The following is a 25,682-nucleotide window of genomic DNA, read 5'->3' on the forward strand; positions in this document are numbered from 1 at the left end:
ACAAGCAAAGGACAGTGCTCTATACCCAATTCTCCACCAACAATACAAATGGCGGGAATTTCTGAACAATTGAAGCCAGACACCTACAGAGATAAAACCTTCATATCAAAAAGAAGCTTCAGAAAGACCTTGGTCAGTAAGAGGCGCTATGCACCAGCGGAGAGTGACGTCACCACTTACTGCAGAGAAGATGGTTTCGCTCTACACAGTGCCCAGGAAACACTGCCCTTTGCTGGTTGGGTCAGTGCAATAGTTTCCCTGAATCTAGCCGCCCCTGATGGACAGAGGTTCTCGGAGAGTTTGGCAGATAAGGGAGGAGCATGTGAGCCTGAAAATGTTAGTCAGAAAGTTCAATCAGACCAAGACGCTAGAGTCTTAGCCAATCACATGGCAGGGCAGGATCCCAGCAACTCAACTAATCACATGGCAGAGCAGTATGCCAGTATGTCAGCCAATCACGTGGCAGAGGCAAAACCCAGCAACTCAGCCAGTCACCCAGAACAGCAGGATCCCAGTGTGTCATCCGATCACATGGCAGAAGAGGATCTCGGTGCACCGGCCAATCATGACGCTGGGACGGAAGAAGCGTTCTGCTTTGCGTCAGTCAGGCTGAAACTGGAGGACGATTCTGTCGAGTCATGTGACTCGGCATCGCCTGCAGCATCGCAACAAAAAACAACAGCAGACCGAGACGTAGGGAAGGCGGTTCGGGAGCAAGGACCGGACCCCCGGGAGAAGCAAGCGGCCCGGCCGCTGTTTGTGTTCGGCGCTATGAGGAAGCGGAGCGTGGAGGGAGACACGGAGAACCGTCCTTACAAGTGCACCTTCTGCAACTGGGCGTTCAAGAAGTCCAGCAACCTGCTCAGCCACATGGACACCCACAGCGGGCTGAAGCCCCACATCTGCGACCTGTGCGGAAAGGCGTACGCCCACCAGGGCACCCTACAGCAGCACCGGCGTCTACACACGGGCGACAGACCCTACCGCTGCCCCTTCTGCAACAAGGCCTACACGTGGTCGTCCGACCACCGTAAGCACATCCGCACGCACACGGGCGAGAAGCCGTACGTCTGCAGCGAGTGCGGCAAGGAGTTTGTGCGCTCGTCCGACCTGCGCAAGCACGAGCGCAACCTGCACGGCAACGACAAGCCCTTCCCGTGCACGACCTGCGGCAAGACGTTCAACAGGCCGCTGTCCCTCATGCGGCATGAGCGCACGCACCTGGGCGCCCGACCCTTCCTCTGTTCCGACTGCGGCAAAGCCTTTGGCAGCGCTGGCCGCCTCGCAGAACACCGCAAGGTGCACAGCGGCCTGCGCCCCTTCGTCTGCCCCGTGTGCACCAAAGCCTTCACCAAGTCCTCCAACCTGGCCGAGCACATGAGCGTCCACACGGGGCTCCGCCCCCACAGGTGCGCCGAGTGCGGGGTGGCCTTTGCCGTGCACTACCGCCTGGTGCGCCACCAGAGGACGCACGCCGCCACCACTGACGCGTCACCCTGCGTCTGCCGGGCCTGCGGCGCGTCCTTCGGCCACCGCGCGGCGCTGCAGTGCCACCTGCTGCAGCGGCAGTGTAATGGCGTGCTTTTCGCGTGCTCCCAGTGCTATAAATCCTTTCCCTGTGATACCCAGCTGGCTGAACACATGCTAAGCCATGAAACTGCTGTCTGAGCTCACAAGGCTGGCCTGCCATTAGCCTATGGCTAATTTAAGCCACGACAATCCTCTCGATCAATCACCACCAGAATGACGACTTTTTTTTTCAGTATATCGGTATACTTGACTAAGCGAAGTAAAACAGGTTTCTCTGTTCTGTTGATATAGGCTCACTGACATATTTACTGGAGTCTATAAACCTGTCAGGAGACTCCCAAGGCCAGGCTGAGCTTTCTGTGGTCTGTTTACTCACTAACACAAGAGCCCACCTGGGCGGGTTTGTCTCCGGTTCAGTGCGGAACCACGGGCGCTTCTCTCATCCCTGACATAATTTCCCTTCCTCCGTCTCACACATTAAAGCACCCTCTCCGTGTCAGTCATAGGTTTTGCCTGCAGGAGTCTTTCACCTTTCCTCTCTGAATGAATATCAAAAGGGGCATTGGGTTGCCTTGCCTGTCATAAATCCTTTTTTTTTTTTTTTATAGGGTGACGATAAGATCCAGGATAGTGTGTAGATTACGCAGAAAGATAGAACCACGAGATTGAGATTTCTCACATTATTTATGTTTCTTAACTGTGAAGACATTTGTAACATCCATGACATCCTGGATCCAAGTCTTCTATAACAAATATATCCCATATGTGTGTGTGTGTGTGTGTGTGTGTGTGTGTGTGTGTGTGTGTGTGTGTGTGTGTGTGTGTGTGTGTGTATCTATCCCCAATCGTGATCACTGTATGCGCACTATTATGATTTAGCATGCTATTTAGCATGCTATTTCAGTAGTTTTGCTTTTTTTCTGTTATGTTAAAGCCTATATTGTAAAAAGGTGTTATTTTACATTTCTTCTCATAAAGGAAACCTTTTTAAAATGACCTCAACCATATAACTACAAAATGTTAATAATAAAATATACTTAAAATTGAAAACTTTATTATAGTTTTAAGATGCGCAATAATAGGTTTTCTTTTCTTCTGTATCATGTGATGCATTATGCCATATACATACCAAGTCAGCGTGGGGCAATTACAAACAACTTTGTTAGCTCGTTGTGTTTATATTTGTGTTCCCCTCTGCATTATATGTGCATGAGTTTTCTGTGTGGAAGTATGAGGAATCTTTCTTTCTGTCTGTTAGCTGGAACAGGCAGAAAATTAATGTGTGATTGTTTATAGTGTAGTTTCCATTAGAAGTGTGTTTGAAAGTCATCCAACTTTTCAACTTTCTAGTTCTTTGTTAGTACAGAGGAATGTATGGCTGTGCTGTAGATGAAGCAGAGAGGGTAGGCAGAAAACATACTGCAGTTGTTCTGTAGTTACACAAGTTTATTTCCATAATGTGCAGGACAGCACCTTTTTATACACTGGAGCGGAAAATTCTCTTCATCTTGAACAGTCCTCAGACGTATCGTGTAATCTACATATCTTTTGAATTACAAAGCACACCATCCCTCATCAATCTGTTCATTTCAAGTGTTTCAGCAGCCATATGATACATAAACATTTTAATAAACTCATGAAATGGTACATATTTGGTTTGTGTTCAAACAAATCGTAATCTCCCATCATCCAAACAAAGAATCAATCTATCCATCTCTCCCTCCATGTTGTAATGTTCAAGTGTGCCACATTCTTCCCTACAGCCTGGCCCCCAGCGCAACCGAACAGTGCACACTCATGGTAAAAAGATATGGCATCCATCTGCCTGTTAAATTCCGCTGTCCTTACTGGAAAGCACCCTGAGGTATTCCAGTTATCCCTGTGGACACATTTCTCCTGAAGCCAAGTCTCTGCCTGCTGTGTCAGGAGATAGTTTAGATAATAACACTGCAGTAATGCACACGACTCTCAGTCAACTAACTGCCATTAATTTACTCCCATTAAAATACTCCAACGCAAACTGTGAATGCCAAGAGCCCCTGCTTCAAACACATCAACCGGCGCAGTGCACTGCAAATATCTGTGAAATGTTAACAGCATTAATTAATACATGGGAAAAAAAACAAACATTATTTTAAAGATTCAAAAAAAAAAAAAAAAAAAAAAATGTATCAAATCAATCTCCAGACTGAAGTTCTACTCGTCTTTGCTATTGTTGATAGTCCAGCTAACTGGAGGAAATGCATTAGGCCCCTCCCATCCTCACATCCCATCTCCCCGCCCCATTCCAACCACACTTCCTCGGTTCCAGTGCAGATGTCCACATACAGCAAAAATGTCCGAGTTGCTCCAGTGCTTTAGAACAGGAAGCCCAAGACCTCAGCAACTCTAACCCTCAGTGTTCCACAGCGTCTGCAGCAAGATACAACAACGGATCGTGAGCGATGACCCGACTCCTGTGTGGTGACCTGGGCTTCTGTCAGTACTGGACCCCGAGACGGCTTGGACCAGACAGAGATGGACAGTACCTGTAAATCCTTCCCGCAGAGAAGCACCAGCTCCCGGAGCTCTATTAGGCCTCCTAGAATAAAATCAAATGTGAAATGCGTGTTGGGGGAAAAACGTGGCTTGTACAGAGATGTGTGCAGAGGTGGACAGTTATGATTTATAAAGTAAAAGTTCTCTGCAGGATTCTGTGAAACTCAATTTGCTAATGAGCTAAAAGCCATTTTCTGGTGAAACCAATGATACAAATTCACAGCAGGACTTTTACTTTTTAAACCTGAGCTTTGACAACCTCTATATGCTTCATACGCCCAGAAAAATTACATTCGACATGGAGCCGAAGTTCTGACCCATCGTCACACCGGGACTTTGCCCTGAGAAAAAAAAATTAGACTCCAGTTACACCAGGAGAAAAAACACCCAAGTTTATGACAATATGAGGGGTGTTTGTATTAGCAGGCTTCATCATGTAAAAGTGTGAGAGACCTCGAATAAACACCAATACTGAGAGTTGGGATTATTGGTCAAATGAAACCAAACCAATTTTCGCACGTACACAGGAGTTGGTGAGTGAAAAGCTTCGGTTCTTACTCCTTACGTTCTTGTCGTATTTATTTACACAAGATATAACTGCAAATATAATTACATGTCCTAAAAAGGTAAAAATATAGATGTGCAGAAGTACAAAAGGAGATTACAGGCCATGCTGGAGTACGACTGACTGCTCAGAAGCCAACTGGTTTGTGAGAAGCAAATGGTCCTGAGCCAGCTGGTCCTGGTTCTGGTTTGTGTGCTTCTGAACCAGCACTGGGAACACAGTGTGTGGCTGTGTTGTGTGGGGTCTCTTATGACCCTCAAACCTCCTCAGACAGCGTTTGGTGTACAGCTCGAGGAGTGAGGGGATGTGTTGGGCTGTCCTCACCGCCTTCTGCAGTGCTTTCTGGTCCAGAGTGGTGCGGTTCCCATACCAGGCAGTGATGCAGGAGGTTGAGGTCACACGATGATAGACACATGACATCACAAAGACCCCTCCCTGCCCCTCAGCTGATGTCAGACACATGCCCTCACAAAAGACACTGTAGAACTGTACACATACCGGCTCTCCTCGAGAAAGGATTGATGCCAGCTGCTTTGGGCTGTGACGGAAGCATGCTGGTGTGAGGACAGGGAAAACCAGCGGACACTGGTGACTTCAGGAAAAAAAAGACAATTTAAATTAGGAAAACGGCCTTGAGCACATGGCAAAAAGGTAAAGTAGTTTGTTTTCACTGACTGACCAGATTCTCAGCTTACTTGAGGTTATATGGTGCTTTGCCAATACAGCACTTCCATGTTACATAGTAACATGGTAACATCATAAAAAAAAGTAATAACATCTAAGTTTTACTACATTATTATAACAGGATATTACTTATAGGTTAAAAAGTAAATTGCAAACATTAGACGAACTACAATTCAGCCTTAGATTCCACAAGCATCAAGATAGTCTCTTAGAACTCAATTTTCAATCAACTTTGGAAACTTCATCTATAAAATCATCTCTGATATATTTGTGTGTCCATCAGTCAAGACACTCTCTCAGAAACTAACTGCTAGACCAGTTGTGCAGTAGCTGGCTGTGTTCACTGATCCCAACACACTTGTCAGAGGTGATACACACCTGTTGCCCGCTGTCGGCAGGCTCGTCTTGCTTGCTGTGATCCTGGGTGGGTTCTTTAGGCTTAGACCCGAACCATCCACTGAACCATCCAGACTTTGGCGCCTGTGCGAAAAGGAGTGGTAAAGGAATGACAGACCCACGACACTGCAAATGGCAACCTAACAGAACTTGGAAATACCTGACGAGGCTACAACACTGACCTTCTCCGATTTTGGGAGGTTCGTCACTTTTGCTTCAACCTCAGGTGGGTTGGTTGTATCCAGACCAACGCTACCCAGAGCAGATCCATCTTCTGAAGTATCCATCTTGAAAAGAGACAGAGTCAAACTCAGATGCTACTGTATAAAACAAGCTAAAAACATACTGCCCGTTATTCAAACTCTTATAATAGTTTAATGAACAACTAAGTAAACAACTTTGAATTGGAAGTTTGGATTTATTATATAAACTATTATGAATATAAGCAACTTAAATTGTAATATCTAATTAATTAAAAAGTTGTCTTTTTCTTACCATATTTGCACCAGTTGAGAAGCCAACGTCTATGAGCAAACAAAGCACATTGGATAAGTTTAGCAATTACACAGCTTGATAAATGTTTAATGATTTACATTCATGAGGTTCACTATTTAAATGTAAACAAACACAACACAGTCCAAACGTGTCGGGTTAAACCCAGCGCACATGTTCAACAAGTGGGCAGGTGGCTCTAGAATGTTCCATAATAACAACACACAAGCCAAATGAACCAATGTGAACAGGAAAGAACATTCTAGAGAATAACCACCCCGGGTTACGCCACGCGGACTCAAAATCCGAGTTTGTTGATGTGTTTAGGGTGAAATGTTCAGTCACTGTTCTCTGGGCTTCAAGCAACTCTGTTTCACTGGCACGCTGACCCATATCACTGCAGCTCCCTGGAATCAGTGACCGTATGAGTCATGCGGATGCTCAGCCCTATCCTGGCCTGCAGCCACTGGGGGAACCCCAGACTCACCCTGCGGCTGCCCTGGAGGTGTTGCCAAAACAGTCTGCAGGGGGTAAATGGGAACTGGGGCATAGGTCTGGGGAAGCTGCCCGTCAGGAGCTGTCCGTTGGACCGCTGAGGTGTAGCACTGCTCCTCTGGGGGGCAGAAGGGCAAAGACCGCTGCTCTGGGGGGCAAGTCTGCGCTACAGACTCAGTCTTCTCATCCTGGCCCACATCGGCACCATTCTGACTGGTCTGTGGAGATGTGTGGGTCTGATCGGTGAGCAGAATGTCTGGGTTAAGATCTAGATATGAAATATAAGAAGATTTTTTTTTTTTAAAGACAGAAAGGAAGGAAAATGTTAATACTTTCCTCAGTGTTGGTCTTGTCATCTTTTCATAGTGGAATCAACAAACAGTGTGGACCTGGTCTGAAATGCTGAAGTGCGTGTGTTGCGGCCAGACTAAAGTCTCTTACTGTCCCAGAATTCAGAATCGTCTGCACCTGTTCCTCACTAAATTTCTAAATGTCCACAGGTAGCCATCAGTACGTCTGTGGACAGCACATGCACATAAACATTTCTACTGTCTAATTCTATCTTAAAAGATAGACAACTAGTGATCAGGAGGTTGCCAGTTCAAGTCCCACCACCATTGGATCCATTGTTGGATCCCTTAGCAAGACCGTAAATTGCTCAGACTGTATTCAGTCATTATTGTACTCTTTTTGGATAAAAGTATCAGCTAAATGTCATAAATGAAAGTTGCACAATGTGTTGGCTGAGGCAGTAACCTTGGAGCTTATCTGCATGTTCCCAGTTCTTCTCACTGTTCCAAGCACAGTCTCCCGCTGATGGGTACGTACTACTGCAGTCTCCCATCTACAGACATACATATTTCAGTGGCACATGACACCACTCATCAGAACACACACACAGATCACTAAAAGCCAACGGCAGGAGAGTCTGGCACACCTTCCCCACAGAGTGACATAATGTGTGAATACATCACACTCATTCCAAACATGTCACCATGAATACATCACACTTAACCCACAGTACACACTTCACACTTTACCCACAGTAAACATGTCACCGTGAATACATCACACTTAACCCACAGTACACACTTCACACTTTACCCACAGTAAACATGTCAGTGTGAATACATCACACTTAACCCACAGTACACACATCACACTTAACCCACAGTAAACATGTCAGTGTGAATACATCACACTTAACCCACAGTAAATGTCTGAGACTGTTATGAAGCGACCGTGAGGTCCAAAAGACCTTAAGAGATGAAGCCTGTGAATCAGCCACTAAACTACAGACGAGCGAGTGAGTGAGAGTTCACCTGTAGGGCCTGCAGGCGTCGCTGCAGTAGAACCAGCCAGTCTGGGTCCGGGTCAGTGCCGGCAGAACCCGCCTCTCTGAACTGGGTTTCAGAGTGTTTAAGTCTGTCTGCCAGCTGTGGGAGCCAACACAGCACATGTGAACATGCACACATGCGCACACGCACACACGCGCACACACATGCCCGCGCACACGCACACCTTGTTTTGGGAGAATGGCACAGAACAAAAAACCTGTGTGGTCAAGGATTACAAACTTTGTCTATTTGTGCTTGCAATTATGCATGCATGCACACACGTGCGTGCATGCGTGCGTGTGTTTTACCTTGGTGACCTCCTTCAGTAGTGTCATGTGGGGCTCTGGGATCCTGAGCAGTGCCTTGGCCACACCCTCACAGTAATGGAAGGCCTGTGTGAAGAGGCCACAGTCCAGCAGTCGACAGGCATACAGGAACTTATACACCTGCAGGAACACACACAGCACAGCCACAGAGGAACAGGTATGGGAGTCCCACCATGTTCAGATCACAGCCTGGCAGAGAAACCTTCAGACAGCAGCAGCTACACATTACAGAAACCAGAGCCAAATGTTCTGTAGTGCAGAAGAAATCGGCAGTGATTGGTCAGCACTGTGGACATCTGAATTACACCTACTAATACATATTCATATCTACTGAATACATATACATAATTACTAATTTATATATATAATGGGGCGGAGCAGGCTTAGTTTTACCTGAAATGAAGGGATGCTGTAGGAGGCATCTTCGAGCCTCCGACAGTACTCCAACACCTCGGTGCAGCGGATGGCAGAGTTATGGCAGAACTCAGTGAAAGATGCACTGCACAGACAGAGAACAAGAGTACGTGTGCATGAACACACACACACACACACACACTTACCAGAATGAGAAAAGATTCACCTTTAGATTCCAGCAGATGTTATAACATGTCTATATCAAGGGTAGTTTGGATTCAGGAAGTAAAATTCCTCTCTGGACTTTTGTTGCACCCACACTAGCTAATTATCTCGTGATAGCAAGTGAGACCGACTGGAAGATGGGAAACCACGGCATGTTGTACAGGATATCCTACACTGTTCTTGTGCCTCTGTAAATATTCAGGCCAACTGAACTTCCTTTCATTTCTACTGGTCACTTCAAAAACACCTCCCGTCACAAAGCAACTCAATAAAACTTCAGAAATTTCGCCCAGAGCCTCAGGGAGCATGGCGGACCCCGAGACGCCGCGCGAGGGACCCATCCTAGAGTGGGAGAAAGCAGAAACTGAAAGTGTAGGCCATACGAATACAGCTGCGCTTACGTCTGTGCGCTGCCCAGCAGGACGAGGCGGTGGGCCTGGGTGCTGTACCAGCCGAACGACGAGCCAGCCAGGACGTAGCAGATATGGGCGGCATGGAGGAAGCCTCTGGAGGCTGAGAGCGCACACACACACACACACACACACACACACACACACACACACACACACACACACAGATAGAACACATTCCATTTTCTAATAAAAGCCTCCCAATCTCCAGCGCCACACCACTAAACAGCTCCGCGTGTTCCACGATCCAACACTCATGAGATAATGATCAAGTCCAATGTCTTGGACTTCAGCAACTTTGACAACTGTGGAATCTACAAACTGGGTAGGCGGTGGACACACATGTAGACACTTTTGGCTGGGAGTCATACCTAGTGTGTCACCCATGGTCACCAAAAACCTGCAGCTAACGTCAGAATCTCCCGTCCCATTGGACAACACGACAGCGAGGTGAGGTCTCCAGTCGCCCCACTTCTCCCTACTATACGACTACAGAGAAGAGGGGAGGGGAGGGGAGGGGAGAGAGACTGTTGGTATCTGCAGTATTCTTACTGGAAACCAAAATAGAACCAAACAGCAGTGTGTTACCGTGGCAACAACTGGGATCCTCCCAGAAAGCAGCTGGAAAAGGGTTTGGAGTGGATCGCTGGGAGCCAGACTTCCTGTAAATCTGCAACTCTCACAAACACACATGAATTTTACCTTTACTACGTTGCTCATATATACACACCACTCACAGTTCCAGGATACAAACGCTCTGTCCAGCACGGTGCAAAACACTTTTGGACAGGAAGTGATCACACTTTAGTTCAAACTCAGTATCAGATTATGCACAATACAGCTGATCTACTTACATACACTTTGGCCTATAGGACATACGACTCAGAGAGAGACCGACACAAAGCTCAGAGAGAGACCGACACAGGAAACCAACCACAGGTGTGGAACACCTACTATGCATTAAAAAAATGTAACATGGCACAATATCCTAAAACACACACACACACACCATGCCCACCCAAAAACAAAAACACATCCCCAGGACTCAGGTTGCCCGAGTCATCGGTCACACTGACACACAGAGCAGTGGAATCAGGTTCTGCTCTGTCAAACAGCTCACAGGGACGCTGATGTCCCACGTCCAGGTGTACCACAGACATGGAATAGGAGCCAGCTGCAATAAATGAGACATACAGTAGAATGACAGGGAGCTGTGTACTTGTGTACTCTACATATGGTGGACGTACCGTCAGGGCACAGCAGAAAAGCCAGTGATATGAACATGAAACACCCTCTGCCCACAGCGGTTTCACAGATGTAACCAAATGCAAATGACATGCATAACCCCAACACAACCAGATCACTCCCCAAGCAACTTTGAAAGTCAACTTTGAAAGTCAAATGTCCCCCAAAATAAAAGGTGGGAAATTAGCACCTTCACTCAGAGGTTACTGGAAACTACAGACGCAGGAGAGCCCAGAATCAGGTTCCAGAGACGTGTGCACAAAACCTAACCCAGCTGCAGTGGAGACTGATATAGCGCTGGCCTATCAGCGGCTCGGCTAGCAAGCTCACAAGCCGGACACCCGAGCCGCATCTTTACCGCGGCGTTAACGGCCTGAGGAATGTGTTTCTGCAAACCAAATTCTCTCATTACCAAAAACATGCAGCAGGCAGCGGGGAAGCAAAGATATGCTGGACTCGTCTTCACGTGGAAGGAAGGAAGCAGAATGCTCAGTGTGGCGAGCGGAGCATATCTCTCTCAGGCCACACCCACCTGCTCAGCACGCCGGGGTACGTCCTGCTGTCCATCTTGCTGGCCAGAAAGAGAGCATGACCCCACAATCCACCCTGCATGGCCAACTCCAGCGCCTCCTGGATGGGAGGAGAGGTGGGGGGGGGGGGGGGTTGGGGTTCATGACTCAGGAGGATAGAGCACAAACACACACACTGAGTTTCTGCACACTGAACTGTACTTCAGTCTTCAGTCTTTGCCTGACGCAGAGAAAAACAGAACAGAGAGGGAGGCAACGAGATATGAGTGACCTTCTTCCTGCCTTCCAGCAGGAACTTGGTGTACTTCTGGAGGTCTTGCGCCGAGACCTCCTCTGTGGTTCGGCGGCTTCCGGTCAGCAGGTCGGCAGCATTGAGACTGTCTGTCTCAGGGGTCGGAGTTTCGCTCAGATCAATGAGACTCTGCTTGTTTTTGTCCTTCTCATCAATAAAAGACTGACTGCCCTGCATCAGGAGCTCAGCGATGTCCGAACCAACGATTCTCTGCACACACACACACACACACACACACACACACACACACACACACACACACACACACACCAGTCATCAGTCTTTAATGTGTCCCAATAGGAAAATGGGTTTGCAGCAAAATGAAACACATATGACTATCACCATGGTAAAAACACAACATGAAAACAGCAACTAAAAATCACACAGTTAACAGAGTAATGTCTGTGCTGTGTAGTGTCATAAACCTAAACTGTAAGGAGCAACAGACACCGACAAGGTTCAAGGAACAGCTGGATTTAACGTAATAACAGCAGGTGGAAAAGGGTCCCCAAGCAAAGAAGAACCTAGCCATTTTGGTTTTAACCCCTGACTAAGCAATTCCGTGTCGGGGGCCTTACCCCGTTCTGTCGGCAATGTAGTACCAGCAGCTGCCACAGGAGGGCAGCAGAGGAAGCGTCGGTGGCAGTCTGGTCCTTCAGACACGCATCAGCCATCTGCAGAGCAAAGTTAATGACGTCTACCTTATGCAGATCCTCCCTGCACAACAGAAAACGAAGACATTTAGCTCTTAACTGGTTTTAACTCCGCTCTCTTCATTTAAACTTATTTAAGCTTCTTTTATATTTTAAGTGAATGAATAAGAAAACTAAAATGTGAACTGTTCTGTTGCTGTGCTGCAGCATTAGCATACATCAGTGAAGTGAAGAAAGCAACGGGTTAACTGCAGTTAATCAGAGTCCTTATTCACTAAAATTTGTGGCTAAATTCCAGAACTTGATTGTGGTGGCTTGCCTTACCTTGACAAAGGCCCAGGAAAATCTCTCATATCATTCTGCTCACACGTGCCACTCAGAATAACCTACATACATCAGTGGTCACCATCAATTAACTCCCATGTCCTTTATAAAAAAACTATACATGTTTAAAAAAATAAAATAATAATATACACACATTTGATTTTTTTTATATATATATAAAATATAAAATACACACATACATTTAGATGGAAATAATATATAAACACAAACCAGCACATCCCAATTTCAGCTGTTACCAATTTTATTTATAAACAAAATTACACTTATCCTTCGTAAAACATACTTTTATATCCATTTTGGGATGCAATGCCCAGTTAATTAACTGGTTAGACGTGCACAGCGGAGCAGCGCTGCTCTGAGATCCAGGACTAAGTGTGGGCGATTGAGTGCTCCATCTCACCTCCAGGTTGTGGAGCTCCACCTGGGCGGGTTCACCCTGAGAAGCCCGCGCCAGCCTCACTCTTACCAGCTGCCCTGCCGGCCCAAAGCTCACAGCCACGTGGGGGAGGCAGAACTTCAGTGGTGCCGGCGCCTTAGGCTCCGCCTCTGATTCCAAGAGGCGGGAAGAGTACACAAACACCAATCAGCTTGCTGGCTTTATCCTGATCTAGCTGACTTGGTTTCGGTGTCACATTTGCTCCCTGGTGGTTCCGGACCTACCGGAGTGGGATGATGGCACCGTGTCAGTCTGTTCTGATCCGTTAATGTACTGGCTCAGCTCATAGCTGCTGGAGGACAGACCAGAGGTCTTGGATCGGGTCAGTGCACCCGAGTCCCACACCTGCAAGGGAATCAGCACCAGCAGTTTGAGCTCAGACCCGACCAGAGTTACACATGAATTGTTACACACGACTAGAGGTACGCACGAACTGTTACACACGACCAGAGTTACGCAGGACCAGAGTTACGCACGAACTGTTACACACGACCAGAGCCACGCAGGACCAGAGTTACGCACGAACTGTTACATCCGACCAGAGTTACGCACGAACTGTTACACCCGACCAGAGCCACGCACGAACTGTTACACCCGACCAGAGCCACGCACGAACTGTTACACACGACCAGAGCCACGCAGGACCAGAGTTACGCACGAACTGTTACACCCGACCAGAGTTACGCACAAACTGTTACACCCGACCAGAGCCACGCACGAACTGTTACACCCGACCAGAGCCACGCACGAACTGTTACACCCGACCAGAGCCACGCACGAACTGTTACACACGACCAGAGTTACGCACGACCAGAGTTACGCACGACCAGAGTTACGCACGACCAGAGTTACGCACGACCAGAGTTACGCACGACCAGAGTTATGCACGAACTGTTACACACGACCAGAGCCATGCACGACCAGAGTTACGCACGAAGTGTTACACACAACCAGAGTTACGCACGAACTGTTACACACGACCAGAGTTACGCACGACCTGTTACACACGACCAGAGTTACGCACGAACTGTTACACACGACCAGAGCCACACACAACCAGTTACGCACGAACTGTTACATCTGACCAGTTACGCATGAACTGTTACACGACCAGAGCCACGCACGAACTGTTACGCCCGACCAGTTACGCACGACCAGAGTTACGCACGAATGGTTACACACGACCTGAGCCATGCACGACCAGAGTTACGCACGAACTGTTACACACGACCAGAGTTAAGCACGAACGGTTACACACGACCAGAGCCATGCACGACCAGAGTTACGCACGAAGTGTTACACACGACCAGTTTCGCACAAACTGTTCACACGACCAGAGTTATGCACGAACTGTTACACACGACCAGAGTTACGCACGAACTGTTACACACAAACTGTTACACACAACCAGAGGCACGCACGACCAGAGGTACACACAAACTGTTACACACAACCAGAGGCACGCACGACCAGAGTTACACACAAACTGTTACACACGACCAGAGCTACAGCCAAGCAGTTACAGATAGAACCGCACGCAAGCAGAGCTGCACACGAGCAAATGCAGGGTTTCCAGGACTAAGCTAACATGTAGACATGCACGCAGACATGCAGTCTGGCAATGATAACGACACAGGTTTACATTCTAAAAGCCTTTTATTAACTATTCATCATTACTACAGTACCAAAAAGCATTTAATAACTCCATCTATATTTCATTGCAGGCCCCGTGGCTGCTTATGCTTTGGTATATTAGACCCAGAGGATGGGGCCTGTAGATTAATGCACCAGTAGCGTTACTGCTGGAAAGCTGTGGAAACCTCTCTCATCCTTGACACTGTGTGTGAGGTCACATGGCCTGAAGTAGGTGGCGGCTGACCTCTAGGGCTCTGCCCCCATCCTCGTTCTCCACTCTTGGTCTGTGCTCCATCCCGGGCATGCTGACGTCAGGCTGCACACTGCCCCTTCTGAGGCTGTACCCATGATAAAGACAACAGCAAAAATCTCACCGCTATGAAATTAAGATTTATGCGCACAGGTGTAGCTGAGGAGAGAGACAGAGAGAGGCAGCATGAGCAAGTGAGCTGGACTAACCCATACTGATCGGTGGGGGTGGTTCCCTGCCAACCTTGTTTCAGTTCCCTGCTCTGATACCCTTCCGCCTGCCATACGCCATGTCTGGGCCATCCACTGGCATCTGAGAGCGTGGCATCACCACGAGAGAACATGCAGGGCATCAAAGGGAATTCAACAGCAACCCCTGCATTTAACCGAGTAAGTCAGAAGCCGCCTGACCCCGTTATGCATGTACCTGAACACCCATAATGCCCTTGGTAATAGCCATGATCATAATAGCCGTAGTCGTCCCTGTAGTCCCAGTAACTCTGGGGAGAATAGTCACGTGCCTGCCTAAGAACAGGACGCCAGTTAGATTCACATTGCTTTGAGGCCAGAGGCTGAAACGAGGATGAGGGTAGACTCACGAAATCAACGTCCTCGTCATCACAATACGTCATACAATAGAGAACAACAAGAATTACACTTTGCAAAACTCACAGGATGACATGATATACTGTAAGCATGACTTTTAACAAACAGGATTCAGAGAGTTACCTGGAGTGTGGGCGAGTCCAGTTCGGTCCATAGCTCTGGGTGGACTGGAGGCTACTGGACGGCGGGATCAACTCAGAACTGGGAGGAGGACTGACTGGGTACTGGCTATACCAGGGGTCTGGATAGTGCCACTGGCGCGCCATTTCTCTGGGGTCTGGCGGTGGGTAATGAAGTCTGTAGGGGTCGTCTCTGGGTTGTGGGGGCTGGCCTGAGGTGTGGTTCCGCGAGCGAGGACCATACCAACTCTGACCTCGGGACTTCATTATTACTTTAGTAATAAAAACAACTTAAGCGAGTTCCCTCAAGTTTAGCCTGTTTGTAAACTGAGACTGGAATAATCTGAATCCTTATCAGCTGTCTCTGACAACACGGACTAGAAACTACCCATGTTTTGTATCAGGTTTGCACGCTAGATACCTTGTTGCTCTTCCTCTGTATAAAATGAGGGAGACGCAGGAAGGGGTTCAAAAGGCCTTCCGACACGTGCGCTGCTTCTCAAAAGACAGATTTAAGAGACAAAAACTGCACGAAACAAGTGGCATGTGGAAATAACAGTGAAACAAATATCAAATAAAGATGATTAAACTGTATAGTCTACAGCTGAGAACAGTCTACTGTGCCCTAAACACTGCCCAAGAACGTCCACAGAAAAACCTCAGTGGGATAGCAAACTGTAATATACATTACCTTAACACACATAACTAGATCAGAGGATATTTAACACAATTAGGATGCAAAAGCGAAACGCTGCAGTTTTAGCTCACCAAGTGCCTCTCCCCGTTTCAAAGTGCACACTGCCACATCATTACGCTACAAAGCACAACACTCACTGACCCATGAACCCAGAAAGCCAAAGTGCACGGCTGAGCCTGTACACACACTGCCTTCTCCCACGTTTCTAATGGATTAGAAGTCCAGAGCGACACAATTCTGTTTTTACTGAGCTGAGTGTGGAACTGCTTCTGTGCGTCGGTGGTGAGAACTTAACTGAATTCTTTGAACAGGAAAATTAAACAACTTACAGGTTACTTCACTAAAACAATTTGACAGGCGCGTGTGATGTGCTTTGTGCTCGCGCTCTTTCCCATATTTGGAATATTCGAATCTGCCACGTCGCGCGGAACCATCTCGCTCACACGTACACCTCAGTGGGAACACTTAAGCAGACGCATCGCCATGGACGCTATAAACCCCCATTTTGGGAAGGGAAATCTGAAAAGTATTCTGACACTTTTAGACATTCATGTCAGCTGTGAAAATGTTTTTAAAATTCAAACCTGAAGAATTAAGGTCAATGATAGATCTATATAAGCTGCATATAAACATACTGCGTATCCAGTAAATACATGGATATGTACTAGTGAAGTCTTGTATCTAGTCTATGCATGTTCTTTTCAGAAACCCACTGGTTGGACCAGGTTTAGTGTCTCATATTCACTATTTAGTGAACTACGTTATTATAGCATGTGGCATCATGAAATTAATACTTTAAGCAAAGGGCTTTGCCGTTTGAACCTGCAGACTGTGCACAAAGTATTTGCCGTGCATTTGGCGATGTTTTAAATTTGAAAACCCAACACTCTCAAATGCAATCGTATAGTCCAAATAATAAATAAAGTTTGCTTGTAAAAACCATCCAGACACGACAAGACCTAGATAGTGTGTTCATTTCAGCAATATGTGCGGCCAATTTGGCGAACGAGCCGCGTGGTGTCGCTAAGGCTTCGCGCACGACGCGCGCACAACGCCGCGCACATTGCACGCGCGGAGCGGTAAGCACGTTCTCTCCCACTCGGCGCGTCGCCTGAAACTCTCGCAGTGGACGCTGGCGAGATCAGCCTCGCTTTCGTCAGCGGCCAATAGGAATCCGTATGCAAATAGCCTGGATAAGAGACGCGTCGGGGGCTCGAGGCCGTTCACACGCGCACTGCACGTTCTGCTGTGTGTGTGTGTGTGTCATGCGCGCGGTTCTGCGGCGTCTAGGCTCACGTTAAGCTCACTTTGCAGGCAGCATAGCCAATAAACGTGCGTCACGGATATTCGCCCGATGTGCAACATGACATTGGAGGAGCTTTGCGGGGATAACGCCACGGAAAGGCAAGTTGCTGTTTTAACGTTTGGTGCCGAGTAGCGCGTATCTAATACGGTTGCCTGTAACTTCAGCAAAATGCTTGATGCGAGTTATGTTCTTGAAACATCGTTTGATTGGCTAGTAGCGGATGTGATCTGATTTTTAAAGGTCGTTTAACACGTTTTGATCCTTCACCTGACTTAGGAGCTTAACGTTCTTTAAGAGTTTGCAGTTAACGTTAACTAGTAGTTACACTTCAAATACCGGCGTCACGAGCGAAACCCGGTATCCACGGTACAGGATGGATCTCCAGTTCCATTTGTCGTTGCCTTTCCGCAGCTGCCTATTGCAGGGCTACTTTAATTGCATGCAAGCTCTTACAAAATAAAAATAATTCCGTTCGGAAGCGTGCGAGTCGCATGTCGGCTGTATAACTTGGTCGGAGGGTAACGGCTGTGTTGGCCCTCACGCCCTGCAGGATGGAGTGCGTGGCTAAGGCCCTGGAGGAGGTTCTGACTGCGGCTGTACCCCAGGGCTGCATCACGGTGGGGGTCTACGAGGCAGCAAAGGCGCTCAACGTGTAAGCGGACCTCACGCATCCCCTTTTCATGCACGTGGTTACGATAAAAACTTTCTTGGTTGTCCCACACTTTTTGGGTTTCTTTAACTTTTTTTTTTTTTTTTTTTCCCCCTCTGACTTTTGCAGAGATCCAGACAACGTGGTTTTATGTCTTCTGGCCACAGATGAAGAGGACGCTCAGGACGTCGCCCTTCAGATTCACTTCACGCTGATCCAGGCGTTCTGCTGCGAGAACGACATCAACATCTTGCGCGTGAACAATATGAGACGTCTGGCCGAGCTCGTGGGGAACGTTAAACCGGGAGGAGAGCCAGTGGACTTGCACTGCGTCTTAGTCACGGTACGAGTTGTGCGTGTTCTCTTCTTCCTGAGTAATCGGCCCTGCAGTAGCCACAGGGGTTCTCGTGTTAACATTTCAATGGACAACACATTTAAGTTTCACTGAGCCAATTAGCACTCCTGTGTTGAGGTAACCTGGTTTAACACCTTAAGCCTCACCCCTCCTTCCTACCTTGGCTGTGGATTCTGATGCATGTTAAGGTTTGGCAGAATTGCATTTTTGCATGCAAATGAATCGCATTGCAAGCCTTTTGCACAAAAGCGCTGTAGGTTAAGCCGCAGCCTTTGAAGACAGCCGGGCTTAAGTAGTTAAGTGTCCCGATTTTCATTTGACTGTCTGATGTGAAATTCCAGTCCAGCTAGGACTGCGGTAAACTGGCAGCCCTACAGAGCGATCTGACTCCAGTTACAGGGCTTTTTGTGGTCGCCCTTGGCGCACATCACAGCACTTCCTGTGGGGCACTTGTGTAAACGGCACTTCCTGCAGGGAGTGAGGAGGCGACCACTAAAATGACCACTTTTTGCAAATTAGAAAGGGATCTAGCCGTTTAGTCACTCACTGTCAGCGTGAGTGTGTGGGCCAAGCTTGGTAACGTTTTGCTCCTTTTGGCTAAGGGGAGGGAAAGCATGCAGTTTGCTTGCTTGTTAGAAGTATTTCAATGCCCCATTTTTGAAATTAACTCTAAATTTCTTTTCTTTCCCTCTTCAGAAGCCACAGTCTTCTGCATGCAAAGACTCAGCCCTCAGCAAGCTGAACCATTTCTGCAGAGATAGCAGGTGTCTGGACCAGTGGGTGCCGGTCATCAACCTGCCGGAGCGATGAGATGGCGCTGGCGTGTGGCGTCACGTCGCACGCGCACACAAAGCTACTGCACTGTATTCGTGTAATGCCTTGGCCAAATGCCCCCGGATAGCCCTCACCCTACCGCAAGAACAAGGGAGGCAAGGGAGACAGACATGTAAGGAACAAGGAAACCAAATCCAGCCAACAACAGGGGAGTGGATGGTTTTTGGGCCGGAGGGGGTGGGGGGGGGAGAGAGAGAGAGAGGCATGACTCAGCAGTATACTTGCACTGCTGCCAGGGAATGACGGATCCTGCCTTTAGTCGGGAAACAAAAAGACTGTGTAACTGAAACAATCATGTAAACACTCGTCAGCACGGAAGGACCAGTCAGAACTGGAGAAGCTGGCCAAGGCACAGCTCAACGTCACTAGACTATAAGATGGATTGCTAAACAGGATGTTCCCAGCAAAACTGTTTTGGAAATGCTGTTGAATTTTGAAGAGGAGTTTTAACTTATGTTAAGTCTTTTAATTATTCTAACTATTTAAAAAATAAATGGAAAAGTCTTTACTGGTTTAGGAAAGGTGTTACTTTTTTTAAGATCATTTTTTGAATGTTCTCTTTATTTCTTTAATTTAAAGACCTGTATTTATGTTGATTGTACAATTTCTTAAGGTTTGAGGAATTGAATAAAAGACCCAAGGGAAAGTGTTTTGTCTGTATAAACAGTGTGATTGTTATTGCTGGGTGAGGCTGCAGGTGCAAGAAACTGGTTAGAATGTACTTGGTGACCCTTTGCACGACCTCAGACACGGCACCAAAACATTCATTGACACGATACAAAACGTGTTGATGGTAAAGTGATTTCAGGCTGCAGATCAAAGCTTTTTTTTGTGTGTGTGTGATGCAGTAGTAGTATCGCTGAAGCCCCCTCCCCTTTGAACTAGCAAAGACTAACCCTGGCAGCTCAAAAAGACAAGTCACTACATGGCATTCAAAGACAAGACTACATCTTTCAGTTTTAAAGTTGTGGTTCAGCTTTATCCTCGGAATGTCCTGACCGCAATGACACATGCAAATGGTGCACTTGGACTTGTGCACAGCTATTTATTTAACCTTGTGCCACTCCTGCTTTGTTTTGTTTTTTTCTTTCAGAATACTGAGTGACTATAATTTATTGCTTTGTTTTTAAAATTTGGTCGCAGGAAGTACCACACTGTTTGTATAACTAAAGAAATAATTCAGCTTTGTCTAGGGAATACAATTTCCCAGTTTCTTTGTGTATGCAAACAAGTTTTGCCATGTTGCAATTCCACTGTTTGATAAATAGAAAACGCAGGCCAAGCAAAACATTTTGTACCACAAACGCATCAACCCAGTAACCTGGGTGGTGATCCAAGCATCAAGTGCTCATCCTCCTCCCCTGTTTTGGCAACAGTAAAGCAAAGACCAAGCCCAGTGAAACCGGCGTACACATCGCTGTCCCTTGGCACCAAACACAGGTACACTAATACGCCCTGACAACAGGAGAATCCTGTTCTGATTCCTACGGTAACTGCACCCTGACTCATGACTGGAATTATGGGAGTCTTTGCATATTTACACAACATGAGAGATAAGGGCCCTCTGAGAGCCAAAAATAATAGCGGAGTCAGAGAGATGGGATGCCGGGCTGCGTGTGAAGGAGGGGTGAAACCATGAGCAAAGCGCTGACGCCATGAGTTAAGGCCTGCAGAGCTGGAGCGTGCAGCTAAAAATAGCCCTGGATGCAGGCCGACCGCTTCCTGTTTGAGCTCTAAGGGAACGGGTTGGCATGGATGAATTCTATTAGCTAGCCAACCATGAGCCCCACCATAAATCAGTGGGTGTGGCCTTATAAGAGTACAAGTCTTGTAAAGGTCAATGCCTCAGGAGAAGACAAACAAAATTGTGCAAACTTTTTTTTTAAATTAAAGGGGGGGGGGGGGGTGCTGGGGTCAGTAAGAGTACCTGTCTTGAGCAAAGAGGTGCAGTACAGTGTGCAAGTTATAGCTTATAAAGCTATGAAAGATTTATGGTTTTATTGCAGCACAAAAGAGCACTTTCAGACCCTGCGCTAGAGCGGCGGGAGCAGGGAGAATCAGAAACGGTGTGGAGCTGGGGGATGAGGTGCTTCCGTTCCACTTCAGCTCGGACGTAGAACACTGTGCACGTTATCCCCCCCCCCCGTTAACGCGCGCTGTTCCAAGCCTCGGTTGCCGGTGGGCTCACCCCCGCCGGACCCAGGAATGCAGGCAGGGTCTGGAGAGAGAGACAGAGCTGCATTTTCTTCCTGCTCCTCTCTCCAGAGGGCCTGCAGCTGGGAAACCCGTGACTTTCGGTAGAAACGTCAAAAGCTGGCTGTTCTCAGGGAGCTCTCGGGGAGAACTAGTGGCAGTGGCACAGGTGAAACCGTATAACTATGAAAGGCAGGTTAGGGTTCAGAAATGTCCAAAAGGTAACTCGATATCAAAATCTGGTTCATAAAACACAGAAATGCAACTCTTAGCTCTGTGCTGTTTATTGGGAGTGTGATTTTATCTGTCCCAGCATACAAGTAACACTAAACTGCGGTACAAAAACAAAAAAAAAAAGCAAACAAAGGTGCCCTACCCTTCAGAACAGCCACGTGTGCCCGTGGACTGACAAAGGCCTTTCTACGACACTTTTAAACCCACGACACATTGTGCCGGACAAACCACTGAAAAATAGACGAGGTATCGAGTGTCTCTCATGTTCTGGGTTACGGGAGGGGGTGCAACTGGGGTCATCCCAGAGCTTTTCTGCTGAGCGCCTGGGTAACCTGATCACTGTTGGCAACTAAGACCACAAAGTGTCTGCCCTCATTCAGTGGTGAGAGGTAGTGCTGATTACATCCATGTGGGCCAACATTACCAACAACATGCCCCATGGCACCCCAGAGCAGACCATGACCACTGATCACTGCCTAAGGACATTTATCTGACCTTGAGGGGTATAAATAATCTGAAAGGTAATTGTAAACCATCCTAGTGGAAATATCTACCCAACCCATTACATTCTGGTGCCCATCTGAGCCTGGAATTTGCTAGTCTCTTACATAACATGCGTAGTGCTTTGCTGGGTGTGCATCCTGAAAACAGTACTGTCAGCATAATATGAGCACTTATAGCCAACAGTGTACATTGCAACCACACAATGTACACCCCAGTTCACTACCTCAGGGATTATTTAACAATGGTAAATTCAGCATGCAACACTGCATGAAGCACTTTACAAATGTATGGGGAAATAGATTAATAAAAACAAAACATCAAATGTAAATGTTTGCAGAGTTGTATAGTTGCATAAAGTATCAAACTATTAATGGCAATTGTTAAATTATGTCCAATAAGAATAATGTCAACATGGACTAAAGAACCTCAACTACCTAATCCCATTCCTAAAATTGCATGCAGTGAAAAATAAATCAAGACAAGGCAAAGTGTTGAGAATGAAATTATATTTAACTTCAGTTTGAAAAGGGGTTTGTACAGCACCAGAACTGGGAATCAGTTTCTGGGTTTTGTTTTTCTCCCACAGATAAAAGATTCTCTAGAAGAACAATGCACCAAAATGCTTCAGACGCTACAGGGGTGAAAAGACTGAAGAGCTGACATTAATCACGAGGGCAGTACAAAACCAAAATCACCTTCAGGAACAACCACAATGCACAAGAACACATCCTGTAGAAATAACGTGGAATGTCATTTAAAAACGTCACTGGGTAAACCACAAGATTGAAAGTGATTAAAAATTCCTCTATATCTACGACTCATTTGTGTCATTAAATACGTTGCGTCTGAAATCCAAATTTACTAAACCTCTTCTATAGCCTACTATTCACCTGTTCAGTAATAAACGTGTGACGAGATTTTTCAGGAACAATTACTTTAAAAAAAGAAAATCATGAATAGACTTATTGGTTTCGGGCATGCTGTACGAATAGTGTTATTTCGGCCTAATATCGCTTCTCTCGTTAGTACATGTGCGATTACAATGTCGATTAACTTCCCTGTACATGGCAAAGAACAAACAATTGACTCGAAGCATAATTCCGGTAATATTCGTGGAATGCAGTGCTAGTGTGGCCAAACACAGGGATGAAATCCAGCAGCTGTCTATCGCCGGGTTTGCTGGACCCTGCACCAGTCTGAAGCTTCGCGTGCGGGTCCCCGCGCAAAGGCCACAGCACCAGCGGCGCGTGCCGCTAGTTCACAGTAGACGAACCGTAGAGTGCGTAAGACCAGGTGCTTAGGAGCCAGTCAGAGCCCGAATAGCTCATTAAGGCTTTCGGTGGATCAGCTGGTCTCTGGCCTGCTTGGACCAGCCGTGTGCTGAACAAACACATTAAGGTCTCTTTAAAACAACAACAACAACAGCAACAACAACAGCAACAACAACAAACGAAACGCGCACATACACACGCGCATAAAAGTGCATGGCATGACAGATGTGTAGAAAGTGTAAAATTCTCAGTTGTAAACGTGGAATGGCAGAATTCACGATAACAGTCACTGCAACAAGTCGTCGGCGCGGAAACGCTGCTGTGTGGAGACGCGTTTTGCTCGGTGGGGAAGGGAAGTCTGGAGGTTTGATTCTGCGGGTGTTACTATTGCTGGTCAGATCACAAAATATCTGGGTGGCACAAACACTTTTCAGACTTTTTTCTTTTCTCATCAATCGGAAAAAGACACCAACGTTAGAAAAAGCAACCAAAAGCGTCCATTACAATAAAATAAGGCATAGTCAATAAAGGGTTAAAATCTAGCCCATGCACCACGACGCGATGAAATATATTGCTACTGTATCTACAATAAACCGGCCAAAGACAAAAGTCCAAGGCAACGCTTCGGCAGACGGGGCAGTTTGGAATTTGGGTCGTACTTTCTACCAAAAAAAGGCTTTTGGCGAGGCATATGAAATATAATCCACGTTAGCCTGGGGTGTTCGTGACGGTAACTGAACACTGAGCAAAGCTTGGGGTTTGAGTGCAATTCACTGCTATGGCACTGGGCTCCGTCTTCACAAACACTGAAGCTAATAATAAAAGAAACCCACAAAGAGAGGCCGTAATACGGGAGCTGGTGGCGCTGAAAGAACTGGCGAGAGGGGTCGGGTCTGATTTACACAGCTTCGTAAAAGGGGAAGAAACGCACGGCTGTTAGCGCTCTGACGGAGGGAGGCGACCTTTCGCTGACCTGGCTAAAGGCCTCTATTGTTCAGACACAGGGAGTTCAGGAGGCAATGCTCAGGCAGAACGAGCCAATCTACGTCAGAGTGACGCCATTTAGCCACACCTGTTTCCACACAGGAATGGCACTATTCAGACACTCCCTGCATCCTCGTTTCTCCTTCCCCTCCATACAGGAATGGCACTATTCAGACGCTCCCTGCACCAATGAGTCGCCCTTCTCCTCCACACCGCTCCCTTCCACTAATTGAACCCGGTTAATAGTGCCATCACAAGGGGTCAAAGCACCACTGGTGCTGAACAGCTGTCCACCAGTGAGAACAGGAAAGAGTGTGGTGAGATGAAGGCTCCCCCAGGAAGTTCCCAGCGGAGCCCTCAGTCTTTATGTGCAGAAGTGGCTGGGCGGGACCACATCAGACAGCACGATCACAGCATAGACCCTGGGGAAAGATCTAGCCACACGGGCTCTATGGGGTTATGGTCTCAGGTTCGGCCAGATAAAACAGAACGAGAAGCGAATGTGTGTGGAGTGTTGAGCCATGTTTGAGTCTTGAGGACAGAAGAATTAAAGAAGTTGAAACGAAAATGGGCGTTAGCATATTTTAAGGCGACTAGTGTGTGAAATCTTAAAAGTAAAAATTTCTCTCTCTCTCTCTAAAAAAAAAAAAAAAAAAAAAAAAAGATGCATTAAAGCATGTCCAGAGCACGCCACTACAGTATAGTGCAGGGCTTCTTCTCCTTAAAGGGGTTCTCTGAGGCTGGGATCCCCATCAGGAGGGGGTCGTTTCTGGCCTGCTCGCCACAGTAATGCATGAGGTCTGCAGAGGCCTTAGAAACCTGAGAGAATGAGAAAGAGAAAAAGGATGGGTGGGAGGGAGGGAGGGAGGGAGAGAAAGAAGAGGCAAAGGGGAGAAAGATAGGAAGAGAGAAGATGAAAATTGACACTGGCATAAATTGACAAGTAATTATGACAAAGCCTAACACACACACCCTACAGACAGACACGAGTGGCTTCGCATGGACACGTCTTCGGTGTCTCTCCTGGTTGGTCTGCCTTTTGCCGTGTGCGGGGCGCGCTCACCTTTATCCGCTCGATGTTGGCCTCTGTCTGGAGCTGCTGCACTATCCTCTGTGCCTGCACTGTGTTGTTCGAACTCTGCATCTTCGTCGACATGCTTGGGTGTTGAACTTCGCAGACCTGCCATGCAAAA

The 25,682-nt window shown here is 47.2% G+C and overlaps 3 protein-coding genes across 10 annotated transcripts in view; 1 reads left to right on the plus strand and 2 right to left on the minus strand.

The window, feature by feature from the left end:
• Window positions 1-2,748: 2,748 nt before the first annotated feature.
• sec16b (SEC16 homolog B, endoplasmic reticulum export factor) lies at window positions 2,749-16,922 on the minus strand. Of its 3 annotated transcripts, XM_035524815.2 has the most exons (25): window positions 15,467-16,922; window positions 15,165-15,262; window positions 14,948-15,050; window positions 14,733-14,826; window positions 13,078-13,198; window positions 12,818-12,963; window positions 12,397-12,458; window positions 11,998-12,136; window positions 11,399-11,629; window positions 11,130-11,227; window positions 9,941-10,022; window positions 9,724-9,841; window positions 9,344-9,455; window positions 8,757-8,862; window positions 8,346-8,483; window positions 8,023-8,136; window positions 7,457-7,544; window positions 6,693-6,968; window positions 6,209-6,237; window positions 5,896-6,000; window positions 5,696-5,797; window positions 5,132-5,225; window positions 4,360-4,409; window positions 4,059-4,111; window positions 2,751-3,942 (listed from the first exon to the last, which is right to left on the minus strand). In XM_035524815.2, the coding sequence occupies exons 1-24, from the start codon at window positions 15,727-15,729 to the stop codon at window positions 4,103-4,105; spliced, it is 2,778 nt and encodes a 925-aa protein (XP_035380708.2). In that variant the 5' UTR covers window positions 15,730-16,922; the 3' UTR covers window positions 2,751-3,942; window positions 4,059-4,102. The 3 variants fall into 3 exon arrangements, with proteins under 3 accessions (XP_081574570.1, XP_035380707.2, XP_035380708.2); XM_081718444.1 differs by lacking the exon at window positions 4,360-4,409 and having other exon boundaries at window positions 2,749-4,111; window positions 15,467-15,734; window positions 15,884-16,922; XM_035524814.2 differs by lacking the exon at window positions 4,360-4,409 and having other exon boundaries at window positions 2,750-3,942.
• A 501-nt stretch (window positions 16,923-17,423) lies between these two features.
• gadd45ab (growth arrest and DNA-damage-inducible, alpha, b) lies at window positions 17,424-19,952 on the plus strand. Its single transcript, XM_027028933.3, has 4 exons — window positions 17,424-17,563; window positions 18,016-18,117; window positions 18,244-18,457; window positions 19,166-19,952. The coding sequence occupies exons 1-4, from the start codon at window positions 17,514-17,516 to the stop codon at window positions 19,277-19,279; spliced, it is 480 nt and encodes a 159-aa protein (XP_026884734.2). The 5' UTR covers window positions 17,424-17,513; the 3' UTR covers window positions 19,280-19,952.
• A 2,771-nt stretch (window positions 19,953-22,723) lies between these two features.
• gng12b (guanine nucleotide binding protein (G protein), gamma 12b) overlaps window positions 22,724-25,682 on the minus strand; it is a 28,932-nt gene continuing 25,973 nt past the window's right edge. For all 6 annotated transcript variants that reach the window (XM_027028926.3, XM_035524462.2, XM_035524460.2 and 3 more), the window contains 2 exons: window positions 25,553-25,669; window positions 22,724-25,308 (listed from right to left, as the gene is read on the minus strand). In XM_027028926.3, the coding sequence (XP_026884727.1) occupies window positions 25,183-25,308; window positions 25,553-25,645 (219 nt within the window). In that variant the 5' untranslated portion in view covers window positions 25,646-25,669 and the 3' untranslated portion in view covers window positions 22,724-25,182. The remainder of the gene's footprint in view (window positions 25,309-25,552; window positions 25,670-25,682) is intronic.

This window comes from Electrophorus electricus, chromosome 7 (genome assembly GCF_041902795.1).
Source record: "Electrophorus electricus isolate QZ-2024a chromosome 7, ASM4190279v1, whole genome shotgun sequence".
Classification (NCBI taxonomy): domain Eukaryota; kingdom Metazoa; phylum Chordata; class Actinopteri; order Gymnotiformes; family Gymnotidae; genus Electrophorus; species Electrophorus electricus.